At 36.9% G+C, this 24499-nt stretch overlaps 1 protein-coding gene across 1 annotated transcript; it reads left to right on the top strand.

The window, feature by feature from the left end:
• The first annotated feature begins 5189 nt into the window (after positions 1 to 5189).
• LOC129748723 (uncharacterized) lies at positions 5190 to 17503 on the top strand. Its single transcript, XM_055743417.1, has 4 exons — positions 5190 to 5347; positions 5419 to 5656; positions 5731 to 5864; positions 17040 to 17503. Exons 1-4 carry the CDS (start codon positions 5281 to 5283, stop codon positions 17339 to 17341), a joined length of 741 nt encoding a protein of 246 aa, XP_055599392.1. The 5' UTR covers positions 5190 to 5280; the 3' UTR covers positions 17342 to 17503.
• The last annotated feature ends 6996 nt before the right edge of the window (positions 17504 to 24499 follow it).

Here is a 24499-nt window from a genome sequence, read left to right as displayed (position 1 = left end):
TCCAGTACACGTGTACTCTGTATGGTATTTTCTAAAGCCTGGTCCATGGTAATGGTGTAAACAACCCCGCCAAAAGAAACAAAAATCGGTTGATAAAATGGGTGCCATGACTTTTGGTTCTTGGGAATAAAAACGAACGTTGTATGGGAGGTTCCCTTTTTTCAGGCGGGAGGGTCCCAAAACTATTACCTCGACCTTTCTCATGTCCAATTGCATCACTGTACCAAACTTCAAGCTGATCGGTTAAGCGGTGTGGATTTGTATAAGGTGCATATATATACAAACATACACACACTGCCGGCCAAAAGTTTGGGATCACCCACTAAAAAACATGCAAATTTTGATCGTTCATATCTCAGCCGTCTCAGGACATATTGCAAATCTTCTGATCTCATTTGAAATATAATGAGCAATAGCTATCTCGGAGGTATTTTGCCCAAATATAATGTTTTAGTTTTGAACTTAAAACTTAACCTAAAGTTATAACATTTTCAAAAAATCGCACTCAATATTCAAAGCCGATCATCTCGGGATAGGGTGGACCAAATCTCAAAATTTGAGTTGCATTAGAATTCCTGTTCTCTACTTCTCAAAACACAATCAAAAAATTTTGAGAAAAAATTCAAGAATGTATTTTTAATTAATAAAATAGACACTTGAGTTATCGTCCAAAAGTTTGGGATCACCTCTTTGTATGGTGAGTTTGGGATCGTTCTTATAAAAACATGCAAATTTATTTTATTCATATCTTTCTCATATAACATCGTATTGCAGATCTGAAGGGTTCATTTGGAAGCTAAGGAATTGTTGTTTTTTAATAAATTCATTCTAAAATTATATTTTGAAGTGATAACCATAAAAAAATCACCTGAAATTAATAGTTTTTTGAAAGTTCCCAGATTTTTTTTATAGTTCTAACCTTAAAATATAATTTTTGAATGAATTTATTAAAAAGCAACCATTCCTAAGCTTCCAAATGAACCCTTCAGATCTGCAATACGATGTTATATGAGAAAGATATGAATAAAATAAATTTGCATGTTTTTATAAGAATGATCCCAAACTCACCATACAAAGAGGTGATCCCAAACTTTTGGACGATAACTCAAGTGTCTATTTTATTAATTAAAAATACATTCTTGAATTTTTTCTCAAAATTTTTTGATTGTGTTTTGAGAAGTAGAGAACAGGAATTCTAATGCAACTCAAATTTTGAGATTTGGTCCACCCTATCCCGAGATGATCGGCTTTGAATATTGAGTGCGATTTTTTGAAAATGTTATAACTTTAGGTTAAGTTTTAAGTTCAAAACTAAAACATTATATTTGGGCAAAATACCTCCGAGATAGCTATTGCTCATTATATTTCAAATGAGATCAGAAGATTTGCAATATGTCCTGAGACGGCTGAGATATGAACGATCAAAATTTGCATGTTTTTAGTGAGTGATCCCAAACTTTTGGCCGGCAGTGTATATAGCTGAACTCTTCTTTATATACTAGATTATTTTCAAATTGTTGGGATGATCATTTCAATTGACAATACCTCTAACGAAAATGTTCCGCCATAGTAAGACGAACTATGCGAAGAGATCAAGATATTCCTGGTTCGTGAGTTTCTTAGTGGCGTGAGCAAAGTTTTCAAATAATTAGGTTTACCAGTTTTGTTATATTCTATGCATTACTACACAAAAGCGATATTTATAAAAACTTTCAAATGAACAACCGATGTGAAGTTTTTGTAGATGTGACACTCGAGAATATCGAGATATGTAGTTTGAAAACATATCGTACACAGGAATTAAGGGCTATGCATATTTTGTTCAAAGATCTTTCAGAAGCATTAGAATACAGAAAATCACCAAACATATCATAGTAGTCTTAGCTTCGGCACTCTTCTTTATTCCAATTTTAACAAAGCGGACTTTGCAGACTCGTCCGCAGTCTGGAACCGCACCCTGGGCCACACCCGGCCTTAGGAACATCACTACGCCCCACTAGGCTTGCTCACTCGCACTTAGACGTTCCGTGAAAAACAGCATCGGTATTCGAGGGCCCTAATAGGTATATCCAGTTTTTGTCCTGTGTAACTATTCCTCCAATTAATAAAAACATCCCGATGATTTGAAGTATTTGAATTTTATATATATATATATATATATATATATATATATATATATATATATATATATATATATATATATATATATATATATATATATATATATATATATATATATATATATATATATATATATATATATATATATATATATATATATATATATATATATATATATATATATATATATATATATATATATATATATATATATATATATATATATATATATATATATATATATATATATATATGTATATATATATATATATATATATTTTTTTTTTAACTTAAAAACAACACACATGACTTATTAAAATATATGAAAATGAGATTCAAATTCAAACATGTGCGATCTACATAGCCTGTGCGTGTCGTGGTTTGACATCTTGAACGAGAACTGTCACTTAATTATTGCGGTATATAAACCTGCAAAAAAACTGGGAAAAATCTTCTAAGTTTATGATTTATTGAAGTGTTAAAAGAGCATTCAGTACTCTTTCTAAACAACTTGAACAGTATATTAAGTAAAAGCATTATTAGCGTTTTCAGAACTACAGGAGAATGGTTGAATCAAGAATCAAAGCATTTTTTATGATCGTAATAAAACAGTTATAAAAATAGCATGCTAGTTGGTTTAATCTGTGTTACTTGGAAAGCCACATCTAATCTTCCAATAACTAATTTTTGCGACCTCTCTGGTTGTCCGCCTTCGTCCGATAGTATTCTTGGTGGGTGACTGATAGCTTGGGAAAAGGAATTTTGTTTTTTTTATTTCAGAATTCTTACTGGTCCGAATGACCTTAAATTTCGAAGCTTTCAAGCTCTCTGACTTCCGACAACTAACATGAGCCGAACATGGCAATTCTCAAGCTTTCCCGTCACATAATCAGACTTTAAAATTGATATACAAATAACATAAAAGCTGACTCAACATCAATATAATTTCGGCTCATTTCTGACAGACTTGACAAACTAACTTTTTCTCTGAATGTTTGTCCAACAACCAATTTCGAAAGTGTTTTCTGACTAGATTTATGAATGTTTTTCCGACAGTATTTCCAAATGTGTTTTCTGAATGGGTAGCTGAATTGGTTTTCGACTTAATTTCAGAATCAATTTCCATCTTGTTTGCTGAATGAGTTTCTGACGAAAATCTGCCTCCAAAAAACTGGCAAATAATTATTTCCGACCAACAGTGAAACCGTATTTCTTGTAACTCGTACTCCGATTGCTTCATTCCGATTCATTGATACACTATGTGTGTGTATGAAGCAGAGTTGCGTTAGAGAGTCCTGGGTTATGCTAGGATGCAGAGGTAACCTCGATTAAATTGTACAAAACAGATCTTCATTCCTTTTTCCTATCCATTCATTGACTATTGTCATTGATATTATTGACGGTAAAAGAGAGAGTATCAGTTTTGTGAAGGGTGAATTAAGCATAGTATCTTATATAGATAATTCCGCGTCCAAAGAAGTTCATTGTTGGAGTAGAGTCTAATTTGTCAATGCAGATGAAATAAATTTCTTCTGACTGCTCGGATTCGTTCAATTTTCCGCCTATTCTAGTATTTTTCTGTCATATGGAAGATGGATATGAATGGCAATTAGTTATAGTAGAATGAGCATATCGAAGAAGGTGCACGTTGAGAGATTCGACAAGCTAGTAGAAATGGTTAATACATATGCTTACAAGCTAAATGATTACGAAACAGTTGACGCTGAAATTAAAATCAGGCCACCATTAACTAGAAATTAATACTTTCTACCCTAAGTTAACGAGAGCGAAAGAAACATATCTGATAGAACAATTCCCTGTCCAAAAATAACCACAATATTTTCGACGGGATTTCCAATCATCGCTTTCCTGCGAAATTTTCACCCAATTGTTCTTTTATAACCATATGGCTTACACGTGAAACATCGTTCTAAGTACATACTACATGAATGAATGAATTAATTGTACCTCAGTAAATGTATGAACTAGTTGTGTAAGTAATTACTAGTTTCGTTCCGAAACAATATCTCAGTACAGGTTCCATCGAAACACATTACCCACATAAGATTGCTTACACGTGGAACCACGCTTCTTTTTCTATCGTGTGGGCTTTATTTAGTGATTCATTAACTTAACCATTAGCGTATAATTGCTTAAAATATATTTTTCAATTGGATAGTTTATTTCAAAAATTCAGCCTAGGATCATTTTCAGTAATGACTTGCTTCGGTGCTCTATTTTCACAACCAAACGCATCTGAACCAATTTCTCAGCTACTCGGAGCAAGCTCACCCACCTTTTGTATGATTAATTCATCATAAGCCACTGCTCAATTTTCATACCAGAAAAATCTAAACCCAACAGTTGTAATCACCGGATCATTATCAGCGCATTACAGCCGTTTAAAAACGACAATAGTTCCGTCTTTTAACACTGATTCGGTTAAAAATCTACAACCACAACAAACATAACATAACAGCAGCCGCTAGAGAGAAAAAATGATTCAGTAAGATAAATCCTCAGCACATTACAGAAGCCGGTTAATTGAACCGATTGTAGGGCAGAAATCGTTGAACTCTCTGCCGGGCGTGAGATGATTACGACGATGACGCCTACACCTACGATCGTTGAGTTAGTTAGGGTCAAGAAGTTGATTATTGACGTTTAATCTCATCGATGTTAGCCGAGTCAAACGTCAGACTACCAACCTTTGAAGGCACATGAGAAGTGCGATCATGCAATTAACACGAGCTGCAATTGTTAATAGCTCACATTTTTTTTTCAACATGAAGATCGACCTACCTGTTTGAGAAGGCTTTTAGAACTCGCACGAAAAGTGCGTTAATTTCTAGATGTAACAGCCGACGTCACAGTATTATTTGACCAGATAATCACTCTCCTGAATCTCGATAGATAGCTAGATAGATATTTCATCAAAGAGATTAAATCCGCTTTGAAATGCGCTCAAAACAGGCGATAAAAAACATGAACGAATTTTGATCGCACTGCAAGCTGTTCTAATTCGATTCCCGAGATCAGCTTTTAATTTGATAAAAGTCTGGTAATCTGACCCAATCATGCTTAGTCGATTGCTCGCAATCACTTAGTGAAGAAATCAACTCTAGGGGAGGAAGATAGTCTTCCCAAATCAGAATAAAAATGAAGTACCTATTGGCAATAAGTTTAGTCTTCGCGGCAAATTTGGCAGTTGGGTTTGGTGAAATTCGTAAGATTTTTCCTCCTTCGCTAATCCTATCGAAAAAGTTTTGAAAAAAAAATTCCTTAAAAAATCCGCAGCCCCAATCCTTTCGATTTGTAACACCACCGAGCCGGAATATGCCAAGTGTCTGCAGGATGTGGTGGAAGGGTTGCGGCCAAACATCGCTTCCGGAGATTACGGACCAGGTCGGAACACAACCCAGTTGGAACCGTTTAACATTACCAAGCTGGACATCGACAAGGGAGATAGTTTCAAATGTTTGCTGAGAAATCTCTCCATCACCGGGGTTAGCAAATTTGTGTTCAAAAAAATCCGGTAATAATCCTTCAAACGAGTTATTTTAGACCACTTAAGCTTAAAATATTTTCTTCATAAATTCAATCGCTTAGTGATGATATTCCGAACAAGTGGATCAACATCTCGACGAGATTGCCGCTGATGGTGACCAAGGGAAAATACGATCTCAAGATGAATCTGCTGCTGCTCAAAATCACCGGCAAGGGAGACTTCAACTTGACGCTAAGTGAGTAACCCTGGATACAAAATTAGCTTTCATGCTTTTAATTTGTATGTTAATCGAGTGTAGAAAAACGTGTTTAATCATTAAAGAATTTAACACACCCTCCAATTTTACTAAATTTTACGGCTTAATACGTGTAGAGAATTTATTTTGAAAACTACTTATTGAAGTTTCGGGAAATCTCATGAAACGTTTTATATGTGTAGTGAGCCGATGTACTTGGGTGAATAATTCTACTGAATCAAAGCAATTGAAAGTTTCTTTTTTATTCATAACCGTGGTTAAATCCAAAATGATTCAGCACAATATTAGAAAGGTCAAAAGGCCCGAGTAATTAACCTCAAGCGTATATCCAAAATTATTTATTGTCTTTTCTTTATAAATGAAAATCTTTTGCTTAAAACAGCATTCAATGAAAGTGGAGTATTAAACATAAACTTATACTCTAGGAAAAACTGCAGATATATCAATGAAAGTTGATGAAACAAACAGGAACACATATTAAATTTATTTTAAGCCTTTACACTGCGTTATGCATCTGTGAATAAGTTTGGAAAAAAGCATTGAGTCCTCACCTGCGTCAAGAAACGGGATAAACGTTACCTTTAAAATATCTTATTGTCAATATTTATGTGGACTTTCAACGAGAATTTGTTTTAATATATTCATTTTTTTTTAGATTTATGAAAGTTGATCAATTCGTTTGCACATGCCCCGGTGTATCTTAATTAAAAATAAGGATTGAAGTAAAAAATAGAAGCAAAAAAATCTTCGATAACTGTTTCCCTTCTCAGTGTACAAATTATTTTTTTTTTGTTTCGATTATAGTCGTTTTACCATCTTTATGGCATTCGCGACTTTATCAACGTTGCAGTTGGCGGATCGTTATTGAAAAACTATCCGGTTCAACTGTGTTCGATGTTTACTCTTGGGCTCGAACTCGTGGACATCGGCTCAGGAGACAACAGACTTCCCAACTGAGCTATATCACAAGCCCCAGTGCACAAATTATCATATTAAGGTTTGGTGTGAAGTTGGCATACAAAATTTATCATAAACAGATTTTTTCGATACGATCTATTTTTTTTTAATGTGCGATTCAATCGAATGTTTTAAATCAAATGAAATCATTAAGTTCGGATCTTGAAAAGTACCGTCAACTGGGGCAATATGCAACAATTTTCAACTTCAAGGACTTCTAAAATCTTAATGCTTACAGATAATCAGACCTCTTGTACATCAAAAGTTTTAAGGTTGATGGGACACCAAACTGACGTAGTCAGAAAAATTATTGGTTTTAACAGTTATTTTTAAGTTTACAAAAACATGCGAATTTCACCCTACTAAGAAAAAGGGGTAAGTTGCAACAAACTCTGTAATTAATGGAAAATCAAATGAAAACGTTTGAAAATTTATAGTTTTTGATACATTTGTGATGTCATAACGCATAATGCACCAATTGCAGTAATTTTTGTTTTTGTTCGAATTAAATTTTACATTTTTTCTGTCAACATTTTTTACAAAAAAAGTGTTAATCTGTTGCATACATTTAGGGGTAAAAAAAACTACTAAATATTCTTTTAGCTTAAATCATGAAAATAATTCTAAGGATTGATGAAATTTAAATGTTAACAAACGCATAATGCAAAACAATCACATCCCAGCATATGGAAACGCGATTTATGAGGTCAAGTTCTGATTTGTATTTTGTTGCATTTTGCTCCAGACAGCTAACTGAATTATAAAAATATTTGTTTTAAAAAATTTGATGATTGTCCGAAAAATATTTATACACCAATAGTGCAGTGTTGGTATAGGATAATGAAAGCAATATGAAGTTTGTAGGTGGTATCATTAAGCCAATCCGTCATACTAGGTAAAGTTTTTTACGGCATCGAAAAATTTAAATGTACATTTATTGTTCGATTTTTTAAATTTTTTATGACAATCAAAAACTATGAAAAACTCTTTCACGATGTAAAAAACTATGTCATCATCAATTTGTTATCATTCAATGATAACTTCATTACAGTATATTGAATTAAAAATTGAATGAGTGTTGTGGTATACAAATGTTGCATCTAACCCTGCTTTTGCATGATACCCCGTTTGACGGTATCATTTTATTTTTAATGAGTATGTAGATCAACCCAACAATGTTCAGGAAATTTTAAAATCAGTACATCCAAATGATATAATTCGAATCTTTTTTGGAAATGTGTTGCATAGCACCCTCAGCACAAAAAAAATTGTTTTGAGTAAATAAAAAAAAATCTACACACATTTTTTTTTATAAACCATTTGTTTTCTTGATTCATTGGATAAAGCTTCTATATATACACTTTTTGCTTTAGACAAAGGAACCCAAGAAACCCAAGAAATTTAAGTTTTATGCCAACCTTCACAGCTCGCTTAGAATTTTATGTTGATTTAAGTAGAGGAATTATTGAAAAAAAAAATGAACTGTTACCGGATGATGTTTACACTGGCGTGATTTGTTTTAGTGTTTCGTGCAGCTACGTTAAATTTGGTCTCCGGTGAGTGATTTTTTTCCGGAAGCATCTGCTAAGAAGGGGCTTGTACTATGCCACCCAGATCGACAAAGGAAAGGTGGAATGGAACATGTAAGCAACAAAGGATCTGAGCAGAAAAATGCGTTCATGTTCAAGATAAGTCATCTATTTCAATTTAAATATTTTATTAACCATCTATTTAAACAATTTCCTTGCTAATCGTAAGAAGGTGAACTTTAAAATTTGTCAAATTCAAATACATGGATCGAGGCATGTAGTATTTCATTGTCCAGTTGCATTAATACTTTTACACAAGTCAGGATACAAATCGAAAGCTGCAACCAAAGCTCAACAGATAAAAAGCATACCATTCTTCCACGAGGCCATATTCGCAAAGGGGCTCTGGTGTCACTTTTCATTCCGAAATTTTCTGTTTGCCTCAAAACTGTTTTCTCTTAATGAATGTTTAGGATTGCTATCGGCATTCTTAAGATAATTTAACGTTCATAAAAGTAGATATGTACTGTTAAATATTCTCTAATTGTTAGTTGTATTCTTTCAACAGTGATATGAGTTTGATTCGAGCCCATTGATAGTTAAAAAAATTGACATTGATTGTTGTGCAGACCTGTCCGGAGCTCCGAAGCCCGGAAGCAGCACTGGTGGCCCACCGAATCACTTACAGCCGCGGGAATCGCACGCACCACTCGGCTGGCTCGCTTGCTCGCCGACTGACTGACTGACTCGCGTACACGCTCGTGTCGAATGACGAAGTGTCGGTTTTATCCATTCACACATCCCCCTCCTATCTCAAACAAAATATGATTGAAAATATTGAAAAAAAAATACTATCTCATACATTTTAAATGGTTTTTCTCATTTTGTTTTTCAAGACCGCAAACTAAAGGAATTTACAGAGTGTATGTAAGCAAGGTATTTGAATGTTGAGCTGCATTTAGAATGATAATGCACAATAGGTTATCTTATCTCAACACTCTCGCAATTTCTTTAGAGAACTCTCTCAAACATTAAACAGATTCACATTAAAAAATCTTTATGGGAGATAAAAAAAACCAACGAAAGACTTGACATCTTTGTTACTCTATTGACAGACTTTTTAATGCTATTTAGGTTGCAATACGATAATTTAAGGTAATTTCTTACTCACTTTGCAAGATAATCATCGGGAAATCTTACTTTCGATGCAAGGTGCAATTTCTAACATCAATTGGTTTGTTCTCAAGACGTGTTCATCGATCAATTCAAATATCAGTAAAGAAACTGTTTCATACATTTTCTTTTTTTCAAGAGACCTTCTAACCTCGTTTTTCAATTTCAAGCTGTCCAATAAATATGTTCTCACTTTTTTTGTATTCAATTGTATTGCAAATCTTATTTACATCTCAAGTTTTAAGCCGTGACCTTGCTGTTATTTCAATTCAAGAATGCTTAAAGTATTTACTCGATCCGTTATCTCGACTCGCTAAGTATTGTATACTCCTATCTGCTTTATCACTAATTTGTTCATTCAAATGAAATGAAATATTTTAGTATAAAGCCCTTTATAATATCGATACGTTTTAAAATTCGTTCTTATCTCAAGCTGTCCTTCAAACTCGCTTAATTTCCAATGAGATGCAATACTTAAATTGTCTTTTCAACATGCCATTCAATTTCAAGCTGTCCTCTCAACACGCTTGAATTGGTTTTTATCAATACGTTTAGGCTGCCCGCTCCACTCGCCTTTTAATTCCTACCTATACTTGTAACACGCTCAAAATTTCTGACAATACTTAAAGACTGTCCTCTCAATTCGCGTTTCAAATCCCAAGCTGTTCTCTCCATTTCAATTGATTTCTTCAGGCAGTTCTCTCAACTCAGCTTTCAATTTTAAGCTGTCATCTCAACTCGCTTAAAATTTTTATCGATTTGTTCAGGCTGTCCTCTCAACTCGCCTTCCAATTTCAAGCTGTCCTCTCAACTCGCTTGAAATTTTAATCGATTTACTCAGCCTTTCCTCTCAACACGCCTTCCAATTTGAAGCTGTCCTCTCAACTCGCTTGAAATTCTCGTCAATATGCACTGGCGGTCCTTTCTATTCGCCATCTCATTTCAAGCTGTCCTCTCAACTCGTTTGAAATTGATACCAAAACGCTCAGGCCGTCCTCTCAACTCGCCTTTCAGGTTCAAGCTGTCCTCTCAACTCGCTTGAAACTAACGTCAATATATTCAGGCTGTCCTCTCAACACGCCTTCCAATTTCAAGCTGTCCTCTCAACTCGCTTGAAATTTTAATCGATTTATTCAGGCTGTCCTCTCAACTCGCCTTTCTGTTTCTAGCTGTCTTCTCAACTCGCTTGAAATTCTCGTCAATATGCACTGGCGGTCCTCTCAACTCGCCATCCAATTTCAAGCTGTCCTCTCAACTCGCTTCAAATTGTTACAAAAAAAAGCTCAGGCTGTCCTCTCAACTCGCCTTTCAGTTTCAAGCTGTCCTCTCAACTCGCTTGAAACTGACGTCAATATGTTCAGGCTGTCCTCTCAACACGCCTTCAAATTTCAAGCTGTCCTCTCAACTCGCTTGAAATTGTGAATATAATAAAGCTGCCCTTCTGACTCGCTTAACATAACATATTTATTATTTTTTTCAAGCTCTCTTCTCAACGGACTTGAAAATTAATCTGAATTGTGATTTTCTTCTTTTCAACATTATTCCCGAATGGCACGTTTCCTTTCTTTCACTTTGATCGAAATAGCTTTCGAAAATCTTTCAACAGTGTTGCTTTTCTTAAACAAGTTTTGAAATGTTAGGAAATCTAACTACTCATTTTTCCCGTTTTTTTGCAATGGGTAAATAATAAACTTTTTGGTTTTCAACCTCGTTTGATGAAAATTAATTTAACGTGAATCGCATTTGTTGTTCTTTTTCGGTTCGCTTTGTTTCAACTTCTCGTCCTTTTCTGTTTCGTTTCTGAAAAATTACCTGCCACGGTCGCCAAATGTGCAGACCTGTCCGGAGCTCCGAAGCCCGGAAGCAGCACTGGTGGCCCACCGAATCACTTACAGCCGCGGGAATCGCACGCACCACTCGGCTGGCTCGCTTGCTCGCCGACTGACTGACTGACTCGCGTACACGCTCGTGTCGAATGACGAAGTGTCGGTTTTATCCATTCACACAATTGTTACAAACTTCATAGAACAAATTTTCCTGATTATTTATATAAATTTTGAAAATTTCAGATATTTTTTTACTAATTTTGTGTCTGCTTCTTTTAAGTTTTTTTTTCAAGAGCGAGTAAAGGCGCGATATCCAAGACCAGAAATAGTGGTGAACAAAAATCCAAAACATGCAATTCCACTAAACCAGTGGTCGGCAACCTTTTGAGTCGGAAGAGCCAAAAACCTCAAATTTTCAAAATTTTAAAGTTTGACTGAGCCACATTAAAGATTTATTGTTTTTTTAATAAAAAAAAAATCAAAATATATGAATGATCAATGAACATTAGTTTTACGAAAATAACTTTAAACCCATTTGCTTTTTTTCTAACTCTTGGATTTTAATTTACATGGATTCTCTTCTGGATCGTTAACTCTTCTAACATGGTTTCATATCAATTTAAATAAGTAGGAAAATATCGAGTCAAAAAGGTTTTAAGTGTATATAAAGCTTAAATGAATACTTTACATGATGTTAATCTGAAAGATTTGAACATCTTTAAAATCAGAATATTTATAAATTCTTCGGCCAACAAAAGCTTCAAAATTGAGTTTCTTTTTAATCGAAAACTCAAAACAGGTCAATATCCGGGAGAATCCAGTCAAAATCTATGTATTTTCCATAAAAAGGCAAGGCAAAAGCCGAAAAATAAACACACGAAAGATGATTTTTACCAAGGAACATCAGCGGCATTAAAATGTTATGCCACCCTTGAAAAAAATGCATGCGAATTTATTTCGCGAGTTAAATATTTTGAATTTCGTGAAAATTGTGTATAATCCTGGAAAAAATCTGGAAAGGATTTCCGGGCAAGCAGACTGGGCCTAGCATCTTTTGAATTTTTCTTCAAAAATCTGGGCAAGTACCGGGTGAAACGGCAAACTGGAATGCTAATGACCTCCCCCATGAGGGTCCAGGAAAAGCAAGTCAGATTTTTATACTCTACACTCAATTTTAAGTTCTCAATGAAATTTAGATGACTGAGTAAGGTAATTCAAGAGTAACAAATTTGACTTAGAACTGATGCCAAAATCTCAAAAACTGATCCCAGGCTAAGAATTTCCCCCCTTGTTTAATGAAACTCAGCTCTTTATATCAAACTTTAAATGAGAATAAATTCATTCCGGAAATTCTAGTTCCATACTGTTAAAACTGTATTTCTGTCTTTATATTTACCTAGTATAACATTTTTTATTTGAAATTCGAATAATCATTAGAAATTTTCAAAAGATAGATAATTTTTTAAAATCTTGGTTCACGGAATGTTTTGCATTTCATACAAAATGCTATCCATGAATTTCAAAATGAAAATGCATTTTCAAAATTTAAATGATACTTTTCCGAATTTGGAAAAAAGAATATAAGAAACCGTCATTTCAAGATTCGAAATTCTTGAATCTCAATCTAAAGCGAACTTCAGGTATAGCCAAGCCTCAAAATGGCAATCCTAAACTGAAAATTGGGAGCCAGATCTTATATTAAAATTCTGATTCACAAGTTTGATGAAAAAAATTTAAATAATGATTGAACCAAATTATAGATTCATGGTTGGAGGCTCTGAAACTTATTTCACATCTTGGTTCATTATTTAATTCTGATTTGGAATGAGGATAAAAAAAAACTATTGAAATTCGGAAATGGATTCAAAATTCAATCTTTGAATGCAGGTTCAGAATTCAGATTAAGGATAGATATTAAAAATTAAAGTTCTAATTAAGATCGTAAATGATATTTCCAATCAACATATAAAAATGACTATTTCATTGAGGAATTCAAATGTCAAGAGATCGCAAACTTATAATGTTGATAGGTAACGTAATTTCAGATATACTTAAACCGATATACACCACTTAACGAGAAATCGGGAGACACGAATAGCGCTATCTGGCGACAGAAATGGAAGTATTACACTGTGAATTTTTTCGGGGGTTTGATCAGAGATGCCAGTGTCCTAATTTTTCAACTGAGAATCGCAAAAAGTGTGGCGTAGCATATCGAAAAGGCGGACAGTGAAATGATTACTTTTTGAATATATATTAATTATTAACACCGCAAATTCTTACAATTCTTAAAACGTTATCCAAACCTTTAAACATCGTGGTTTTGATATGACAACTGATTTGGCGCAAAGTTCAAAAAAGAAAGAATGCAAGGTGAATGTTATTAGACTCAAAAACGTTTTAGGTCAAGCATTCGTAATAAATGACTAATTTATTATGACTTCATAAATATCTTTAAAAAAATTGAATAGGCCCTGCCGAATATGGGTGATGATTTTCCATTAGTGCAAATGGGATGCAGCTAAAATTTCTTCCAACTTATGACAGATCTTACGGGTTTTGCTTAGATGGGGGGGGGGGGGGGTCTAACGGGTATAAAAAACACCATTTTCACAATTTTTTTCTAGAGCTATCGTTCAAACAAATGTATTCAAATTTTTTGCATTATACAAAGCATTGTTAAAAGAACATTTAGTATTTTTTTCGTAGAAAAATATTGAAAAAGGAGCCGGTGACGGAGCATTTTCGAGGATGCCTTTTAGAAAACAGGATTTGCGGTGGACACTGTATCTCAGCACAGAATCATCTGAATTCAAAAAATCAGAGCAAAATATTTTTAATAGATGTTTTTCTGGAACTCCCGTTTTTATTTACCTTAAAAAAAATTTATGAAATTTTTGTGGCTGTTTGAAGTAAAGACTACGACTTTTCACGAAAAAATCCGCCATTTTTCACCTGTAAAATCTCCCAAAGTAAAAAAAAACAAAAAAGAAAAACGTTGGGGTCTGGTATTTTATATGTAGAAAATATGTTCCAAATTTGACAAGAATCAGATAAGTAGTTTTCAAATGACGATGTCCACGGACTTCAAAAATGTGCTTTCGAGAAAAACGCGTTTGAAGTTTCTGATCTTGCTTTCTTGCAGTATTAGATAGGAGGAGATAAAGGCGTATAATTTCTTCAGTTTTGCTTCAATTGACTGAAAAATTTGACACAACATTCTTGAAATGTTTTACAATAAGAAAATAAAAAAATAAAAAAATCGATTTTTTGAAAGTGTTAGACCCTACTCCCCCCCTTAAAAAGGGAAAGAATAACTTTTCGATTCCATCGCGCATTACGACATTCACGCGTGGCCACGATGAAATCTGCCAGCACAGATTTTAGACTTTTGTCATAGCATGCATTGAGAATTTTCTCGAGTACTTAACGAGTAAACAAGCAAACTAGATTTTCTTAATCAAATATTTGCGTCTTTTAGTTCCTTTAAATCGAATTCCACTAAATTTATTTTAACTACGTCTTTATTGTGAGTTTTAAAAACATTCTTTTGTATTTCGTGTGCTAGGGTATTGGCAAATAAATACGTTAATATGTTGATCAAATCAAATCTACAAATTATGAATATGTCATAAAAAACGGCAAATAAAAATAAGCGGAAGCACAAAAAAAGATTATCAATAATTATTCAATAATTGGTTTAAATTAGGAAGAACAAAACAATTCTGTTGCACACTTTTGTCTCTGTAAATAAAAAAACAATTTGTGCCCTTTCAAAGTGTAAATCTGGAGCTGTCAAAATGCTGATCAGGGATGCCGTTCGAACATGTTTTCATCACTTTTTTTTTGAGTTTACGTACCTTGAAAGCACCAATGGCCGCGCACTTTCAACCTTAATCATTATTTTCTCCGAAATTCAACAACGAAAATATCTATGTTTCGCATTCTCCAATACCTACGCTAAGTATCTTTCACTTGCCATACTAGAAAGAAATTTATTGTGCATTTTGAGTTCAGGAAAAAAAAACAAGATCGTTTTTTCCGGATGCTATTTTATCTGTTGTCCTTATAGCGAATGAGCTAGCGGGTCCCTTTTTGAAATTCAGATTTTTGTGTTGAATTCGAGCACCTCGGCAAAAATTTTTGAATGTAAGTTATTTGTAGCTTGATAATGAATAATTTGTGAAGAAAAAGTGGTTATTTTGAAGGTTTTGTTGCAGAAAAAAATACATTTTTGTTGTGCGCGGCCATTGGTACACTTGATTTTCGGATGATTCTATCGCCGCGCACGGACAGTTTTCTAGTATTTATCAGCAGTTGAACGTAGAAAAGTTCTTCGAGAAGTTAACAAAGGTTAAATAAAATTAACAGGCAGGCTTTCCAATCAGTATTTCCCATCATAAAACCGGCTGAAAAAACACCATTTTCAGAAACAATATTAGAAGAAACGATTGAATGAATGAAAATTGAATAATGAAAATTGCTACAAAGTGCTTGATTCACTAAAATTTTTTTGGTGCATGAATAGAAATAAACAATTCCATTTATTATAACTGGCATCCCTGATCAAGTCAAGTCCGGAATACACGCTGTTCATAAGTTAGACAAATTTCTCGATTAAGTGTATCACCCTTTAATTTTTTTTTCGTTTGGCCTACTAATTCATACTAATACACATCCAACAGAAAGACTATCATGTATGCCCTGACCGAGACTCGATCTTATTTCCTCTGGCTTAGAATATTAAATGCTATCTTCTAGGTCACGGCCAGCGGAAACTTTGTGACCATCGTCCGTATTACAATAACTGGTTCATTGAAAAAAATAAACATTTAGCACGTTCTTTATATATAACTTTATATATAACTTACCGTATATATAGCGTGTTTTTCCGCAAGTAGCTTTTAAACGTGAGTCCCTTTGGTTCTAAGGGTAACAAATAAAAATATCTTGAAATTTAGATGTAAAAGCAACGAAATTTAATGATTTCAAGCAATTAGGTATCTCATCAGACATGTAACAGCTGCAATCATTATGTCCAAACTTAACATTTAGCAAGCTAGTTTATAATTAAATTTGATTGTAATGCTTTTACATTGATATACAATAATGTGGTAATGAGAGCACTCCACCCAAACGAAAACGTGGAATACCAAATTCCTGACTTGATGAATATTTAAGATCAGCTGTCTAGCTCCACTTGGCAATGTTGCAAGTAGAGGCTAGTTAGTTAACGAATGCCTTGCATGATTACATTCAGAGCTTCGGAAGCTTCTTACATTGCGTGTTAAGTTATGAGTCACAAATCACATGGACGGAACTTTAAATTGATTCCATCTTGAACTGTTAACAGCTGGCTTCATGATACTAATTTGAATAATGATTGAATGCGACCTAATTAGTATGTATTCAATTTGATATTTTTCATACTGGGGTTTACAAATCCTGGATGGACTGAAGTCCAGTGAAGGAACAGAAGAATTTTTACCAAATCGAAGCAACCGAAAGATTCCTTTTTATTCAACCAAGTAGGCTTACAACACATATTGTAGTGAAAATGTATTTTTCTCCTTTAAATTAAAATTCGAGTTTTACAAATAATTCGAACTTCATTTTTTTAAATTCATCATTCTATGCGACAAAAAACTAATACATCTTACAATTTTCAGAGGATACCCTGTGCAATCTGAAGATCAAGTGGTATATCGACGAGCAGGACGACAAACGGTTCATCAAGTTCAACCCGATAGATGTACGGCTGAAGTTCGACAAGGCAAAGTTCTATCTGGACAATCTGTTCGGGGGAGATCCGGCGCTGTCGGTCGTTGGAAATGAGGCCATCAACGCTAATCCCATGGTTCTGCTGGATGAAGTTCGACCCACCCTGGAGGAAAATCTGCGCAGTTCGCTAACGGAAATTGCCAATACGGTTGTGGAAGGGGCGGAAGAAGATGAGATTTTCCCATCCTGATGGGTTTTAAGTCGATTTAAACGAAGCACCGGAATACGAAATTTATGAAAACTACTGAAAACATATGCACAATATTGGAAAACATGGAAATTTGTGAGGGACAAAAAAATTAAAGCATAGGTGATGAAAAAAATAAATTAATTCTGGTGATAAACATGATAAGTACTGTTTAAATTGATGTACCAAAATATATTATAAAAAAATCTATCCTATCCAAAACATTTAACTTACAGTTGTAGAAATTAGTAGTAGTCCTTCTGAAAATAAGCAATGTTCTTCTAAGTTTAGTTGGATTACGTAAACTTTTTTTTTTCTTGGGATTTTAACGCCTGGGCGTTATTCATCCCCTTTCCTGCCGTGTCTTGTCTGGAGCGTCTAGTGTTGCCAGTGTTGTAGATCTGTTTTTTTGTTGTTGATTTATATTTTCTAATATCTCTTCAAACAATTTAGTCTTTCGTAAGAAGCGTAATATTTTCTCTTCGTCCTCAGGATCATTTGAGAGTGCTTCCCGAAGGTTTTGAGGCAGTCCACAGTCCGACCGGACCTGGTGATATATCGGACACTGAATGATGATGTGTTTGACGGTTACGGGAATTTTGCAAGTGTGACATTCGGGAGGATCTTCGTTGCCCATTAGGTGACCGTGTGTCAGTCTGGTGTGACCTATGCGTAGCCGCGTAAGTACTCTCCGTTCCAGGAATGTGTTTCGGTCAGTCCATGCCAGAGTGCAGTTTTTCACTTCTCTTAGTTTGTTCTCAGGGCAGGTGTTCCAACGATGTGCCCATAGTAGGGATAGTCTGTCTTTTATCCAGTTCGTGATGTCTGACGGCGGGATAGGAATATTTGGAGGAGTCATTTGACTGCCTTCAAAAGCCAGACGATCTGCAGCTTCATTCCCGGGAATCATGGAATGCCCAGGGATCCAGCACAGGGTAATCGTTTTCTGGATAGCGAGTTCAGAGAAGGAAATAATCCAGGGAAGTTTTGTGTTACCTGCTGACACGGCACTAAGCACGCTAGCACAGTCCGAGAAGATGACGGAGCCAGATGAAGGGCATAAGTCTTCGGCAGTTTTTAAGACAGCAAAGGCTTCTGAGCTGAACACTGTACATTGAGATGGGAGTGCAAGTGCGATGTTTCTAGTACTGCCAAAGATACCACATCCTACTCGGTCATCGAATTATTTGGAGCCGTCAGTGTAGAATTTTGGGGTATTTTTGTACTTCCTCTCTACCAGTTGGTGGAAAAATGGCAAGACAATTGACGAGCTTAGTCCAGCGCGAAATTTTGAAAGCAGACACGTGTCAACTTTCGGGATTGGCGTGTTGTATTTGCTGAGTCTAGGTTCGGGACGAGGTGCAATAACTGGAAGAGATGTTTGGTACTCTAAAAGAGCATCTTCAGCTCGTCGGATCATGGGCATTCTGGGATGTCTATTGTATGACAGCCACCTTATTGCTTTGATGGCGAGATTTTTGGTGAGGATGAATTCAAAAGGTGGTTGCCCACTCTCAGCCATCAGTGATACTATAGGGCTGCTTCTAAAGGCACCGCTGATGATACGAATTGCTTCATTGTACATTGGTTCCAAAAGTTTGGAGATGCGGTCACCTCCTCTGCTGATCAATCCTAGACCATGAAGCATTGTGGGTAATACCCAACCGTGTAGAAACAAAAATAACGATTTGCGAGACCCAGCTCCTCTGACGCTGCATACTTTTCTAAGGATGTTAAGTTTAAGGGAAGTGGATTTGCGAACACGGTTAGCGTGGTTGATAAACTTTAATCGGTCATCTATCCAAACTCCTAGGATGCGAGCTGAGTGAACGAGAGGAACAGAGTTGTCGTTCATGGTTACTGGTGGGAGCTTACTCAGCTTTCTGTTCCGGTTGCCGAAGTGCATTAACTCTGATTTATCTGGAGCGAAGGTGAAACCTAACGTAGGGGCCCAATCAGATACTTTGTCTACAGCAAATTGTAATCGTTTTCTGGCAAGTTTCGAGTAAGGAGCAACAGAAAGAAGTGTGATGTCGTCTGCGTAAGCCAAGATTTTGACATTTCCAGGAACAGTGTTGAATATTGATTGCATCGCGATTAATAATAGAGTAGGGGCCAATACAGAACCTTGTGGGACACCGTTTGTGATGATCCGGGAGGAAGATGACATGCCGTCGATAAACACTCTGGATTTCCGGTCAGTCAGAAAGCTTTTAACGAATTGGCCCATTCTACCAAGCACTCCCCAATCTTTTAACGTAGACAAGATTTTATGTCTGTACACCCTGTCGAAGGCTTTGGAGAGGTCTAACGAGAGGCATTCAACATGTTCCAGCATTTGCTTTTTGCAGCTTTTATGATCGCTCGAGCGGCTGAGCGGGCAGCTTTGAACTGGCTAAGAGCGGAGTCTTTTCTTGGGTCATCATTTGGTAGACGTTTGAGTGCGCGAAGTCTTTTTCTTCGGAGCTTAATAGCGTCTCTGACTTCTGGGCTCCACCATGGAACGGATGGTTTTCCAGGTACGCCAGTTGTTCGTGGTATACATAGATGAGCAGTTTCGAATAGGAGCTCAATAAAGGATGTTGGGGTGTAATGAGAATTTCTTTCGAGGGCCCTTTCGATTTCAATCTGATAATTAGTCCAGTCAGCATCTTTATATTTCCAGCGAGGCCTAGTTGCAACTTGAGGAGAGGAGTTTTCGAGATTTATTATAATGGGAATGTGATCACTTCCGTGGGTATCTTGCAGAGTCTTCCAAGTAAATTTCGGAGCAAAGTGCCATGAAACTAGACTCAGATCCAAAGCAGATGTATTTCCGGATTAAGGATCGATTCGAGTTGGTAAAGAATTGTTGAGTATTATTAGGTTATTGCTAGAGCAGAAATATTCAACAAAAAGTCCTTTCCTGTCATTTCGAGAACAACCCCAGCTGGTTGAATGCGCGTTAAAGTCCTCCAACAGTTAAACTGGTTGAGGTATCTGTTGGAATAGAGCTTCAATATCTTTGCAGTAATCGCTAACAGGTTTGTCGGGGGGTATGTAAATGGACAAAACTGTTATTTCTACAGGAGTCTTCAATCGGATGCATACGACGTTGAGAGGGGAGTCTATAGTGATGGTGGTATAGGGGTAACCATTTTTGATTGCAAGACCTGATCCTTGACCATGATTTGTGTTGAGGTGGAGTTGGTATCCTTTTATGTAATTTTGGGGAATTTGGTTTCGACGCACTAGGGTCTCTTGAAAAGCTAGGACGATGGGGGAGAAATTCATAATCAATAATTGAATTTCTGATGCTCGGGCTCTCAGACCTCGTAGGTTCCATTGGAGGGCGAATGTATATTTCTTTTTTTGGGTGGGTGGCGGTGTATGTGGTCCAGGGGAAGGGTTTGTTGTGATGGTATTTATGGGGGGGGTAACGGCTTCATTTAGTTGATTAGTTCTTGGTGGTTCGTCAGTATCCGGAGTTGTATTGCTTATAGAGGCCATATAGAAAAAATAAGACTTACCGGATAGTACAGGAAGCCTAAGTGGAACAGTTCGAATGAGAGGATAGCTAATTGTTTTTGCGGGACTTTTTTTTTGGCCGGTTTGGGTGGATTTGATGACTGATGATTTTTCTTTTCGGGTTCCATATTTGATTTAGATTGTCGTTCTTCTGATGATTCTCGGTTTCAATTTCTTTTAGGAGTAGACAAGGGGTTGCTGGATTCCGAAACCATGGTGTCATCGGAATCGATTGATGATTCCTCGCTTTCTGCTTCTCGTTCTGTGGCTGATTGTAGTTTAAACAGTTGTGTAGTGAGCTCCTGAATTTCCTTCTCCAGCTGTTTAATTCGTTGGTCCTTTTCATCGGTTTCAATATTGTTCCTAATTGCATCCATTCGGTTCTGAACAGAGCTATAATTTTTGGCGGTTGCGATGTGGGATTGGTGTTCTCTTGCGGCAGCAGCTTGGGAGATTCCCTGATCCACGCGGATCCGGACGATGGCTTGCTCTTCCATTTGCTTTGGGCAGGATCGGTTGATTGCTGAATGGGAACCGCCACAGTTGAGACAATGTGCTTTGTTAGAGCACTCAGGATGTACCTCAGCGGCACCACACTTTAAGCAAACAGCTTTCACTTGGCAGCGTTTTAGTGTGCCCGAATTTGCCACAGTTGTAGCACATCAGGGGGCGTGGATAATAGGGCCTGGTTTGCACTCTGATGTATCCGAAGAATATGTGTGTTGGGGGTGTGGATCCATTCGTGGTAATGACCATGGTGTTCGTAGGTACTTTTTCACCATTTACCTTTTTCAGGAAGCGATACACGCGTGTAACTCCCTGATCAGCTAGGCATTCAGTTAGTTCATCGTCGCTCATTCCGAGTACTTCCCGGCATGAGACAACACACTGGCTGACGTTGAGTGTTGGGTGTAGACTGATCGACACAGGTGTCCCGTCGATAAGTTGATTGATGAGGGTCAGTTTCGTTGCTTGTTCGGCGCTACGGACTTTCAGGAGATAGCTTTTTCCACCTTCGCTTGGATTGGCAGCGTGTATTTTCCCAGCAGCTTGGTCCAAGGTTTTGGCTTTTCGAACACTTAGTACGTTCACATGTTACTCCAAACTAGTATGCGAGTGTATTGTTGCACTAAGAAATCTAGCCATACGGAACAGAGTACTTTTATTCTGAGTACCAGGCCACTGCGATATCCTAGGGAACGGAGAAGCTAATCAGCTTATAGCTAAGGGATGAATCTAAGGGACTTTTGATTGTACCTGAACCTTTCTACGGAGTATCGAAAAGTGTCTCGACTGTGGAGCTCAAGAACTGGGAGAGCACCACTATTGTTTCCAACTGGAGAACAGCAGAGGGAACAGCTCAGGCGAAGAGCTTAATTGAACCAAACGCTCGACACTCAAAAAACACGTTGAACTTAAGTAAGTTAAGTCCTTATATAAACAGGTTAAGTCCGAGTTAAGTCCTTATATAAATAGGTCTATTGACCGAATATTGTTCAAATAAAACAGCATATCGAAAGGATAAACATTATCCAAAACGATGACTGTAGGTTCTGTATGTTCGAAAAAGAAACTGCTATTACCACACGTCCAGAGGGGACGGGGTCTAAGCCCTCGGATCCCTGGTCGTTCCTCTGGGGATCAGTGAGGGTGGGTCTACATCACCTTCTTTTGCACTGGCTAGCTCGATCTGGATGTCAACGGAGGACCTCAAGGTCGGCTTTGTGCCTACTATTTATACCCAGAACTCGGATGTGATATTAGTGTGGATGTTACAAAAGAATATTTAGTTTTAATTGTGTTTTATTGTGTGTTTATAATTTCTGTGTGTTTTGTGTGTTGTGTGTTAAGTGTACTCACGTCGATGCAGGCCTGCGGCGGGGGAATCTCGGTTCTCAAGTGGCGGTTCCGGTGGCTCGTCGGTGGCTGGGAGATGGTGGCTGATGTGTGGCGATCAACTAGTGTCTTGGCGGTGGTCTGGCGAAGGCTTGGCGAGAGTCTGACGGAAACCTGGTCTTGGCTAACGGAGACCTGGTCGTGGCTTACCGATGCAATCGTCGAGGCTTGGCGGCTCGCCGGAAACTTGGCGATGCACTAGCGGTGACCTGACGAACGAATATTCGGCTGGTGACGACTATTTGCCTGGTTGGTCGAGGCACAAGGCGGGCTTTCTAGGTGGAAAGCAATCTTCCGGGTGGTTTGGTGATGATCAGCGGACTCGGTTCGATGATGGCGCAATGACATGTGGCGGGCACGTGTTGGCGGACTCCTTTCACCTGCGGATGTTGGCCAGTAATGTGTTGGCAACTCCAGCGCAAACGGGATGTCCGAGGTATCCGGGACTTTTGTCGTGTCACCGGAGGCTTAAATTCACGATAACTTGCGACTTGGGCGTTTTGCTGGCCCACAGTCGGATTTACTTCCTGCTTAATACGCCTTAATGTTCGCAACCGAAGCACGCGTGGTGTTCACTCTGCGGCTACCAACCGAAAGAGACACTCCCTCGGCCTCTTCGTTCTGACCTGTCATCCGATTTTCCCATTGCTGCCCACTGAACCGTAATTCGCCCCTTCTGTGTTGTGATGTTATACGTGTGCTGTCAAATGTTTGTGACGTCTGTTTTACCTAGCCATTATTTAAATTCAAATTCGAACTATTGCCTAATACATTTATAAAATAAATAAATTAACCAATTGACATGGAACAAAGAAACAAAAACCGACATGCAACCTATGAACTGTTACAACGGTAACACTGCAGAGTGCCTACTATGCAACTGCTGCGCCCTCCTCGATCGAAGAGAGCGTATACTTGGGGCAAAGTTAATAAGCGCTCAAAACTTATGGTTGCACATAAGCCCTAAGAAAATTATATCATATATCTTTGATATCATGCACGATTGGGACAAGATGCTCAATCAGCAATCAACTGTCACTTCAATTGATACCTAGTACAGGTGAGCCTGATATCAAAGAGTAACGCGGGGTAATTGCCACAATAGATCAACTACTGGTCGCAGTGGGCTCTCCCCTACAAATAAAAGAAACCATGGTTTTTGATGTGTTTTAACATATATAGCATAATAAATTAAAAAATGATTATTATTTCTAACGCTTTAAGCTCTACGGTAAATGGTTATCGTATGTATAATAAACAACGATAGAATTTACAAAAGGTTGAGCAATCTATATTAATCGAAGAAAAATGTAAATCTCCATCTGAATCAAGTGATTGACAGAGACAGAAACCCGTTATAACAGTCGTTATTAAAATTCTGGACGCAATTAGTTGGTCACAACCATCAATCAAATATCCAAGCCGCAAAACAGTATTGCTCAAAGTAAATCGTCCACTTTAATATATTTCATGTTTGAATCCTAGAATGTCTTCTATTATTTTTATTTCTTATTCTCAGTTCCATTCAGTAAGTTTGTGTTTATCACATATTGTTTGAAAACTTGAAATGACAAGCAAAGGCGATGAGCTAGGAACATTCAGATATGTCAGTCAGCGCTCAATCAAATTCAACAATTACACGCGATGCCATAGTGAGAAGATAAACGTCTGGATAACATCTGACTTTCGATGAATAATGTAGTTTATTGTTTGAGCTTTGCATTGATAAGGAGATGAAATCATTTCTTAGTAGAATTT

Source organism: Uranotaenia lowii, chromosome 2, assembly GCF_029784155.1.
Source record: "Uranotaenia lowii strain MFRU-FL chromosome 2, ASM2978415v1, whole genome shotgun sequence".
In the NCBI taxonomy this organism is placed as follows: Eukaryota; Metazoa; Arthropoda; class Insecta; order Diptera; family Culicidae; genus Uranotaenia; species Uranotaenia lowii.
Note: the sequence above shows the minus strand (reverse complement) of the source record. Positions and strands in the feature narration are given on the sequence as shown.

Excerpts from the sequence above, each read along its gene's own strand:
- LOC129748723 (XM_055743417.1), top strand. The coding sequence starts at position 5,281 with ATGAAGTACCTATTGGCAATAAGTTTAGTCTTCGCGGCAAATTTGGCA. Across the intron at positions 5,348-5,418 it reads AGTTGGGTTTGGTGAAATTC|CCCCAATCCTTTCGATTTGT; the intron begins GTAAGATTTTTC and ends AAAAATCCGCAG. Across the intron at positions 5,865-17,039 it reads AGACTTCAACTTGACGCTAA|AGGATACCCTGTGCAATCTG; the intron begins GTGAGTAACCCT and ends TACAATTTTCAG.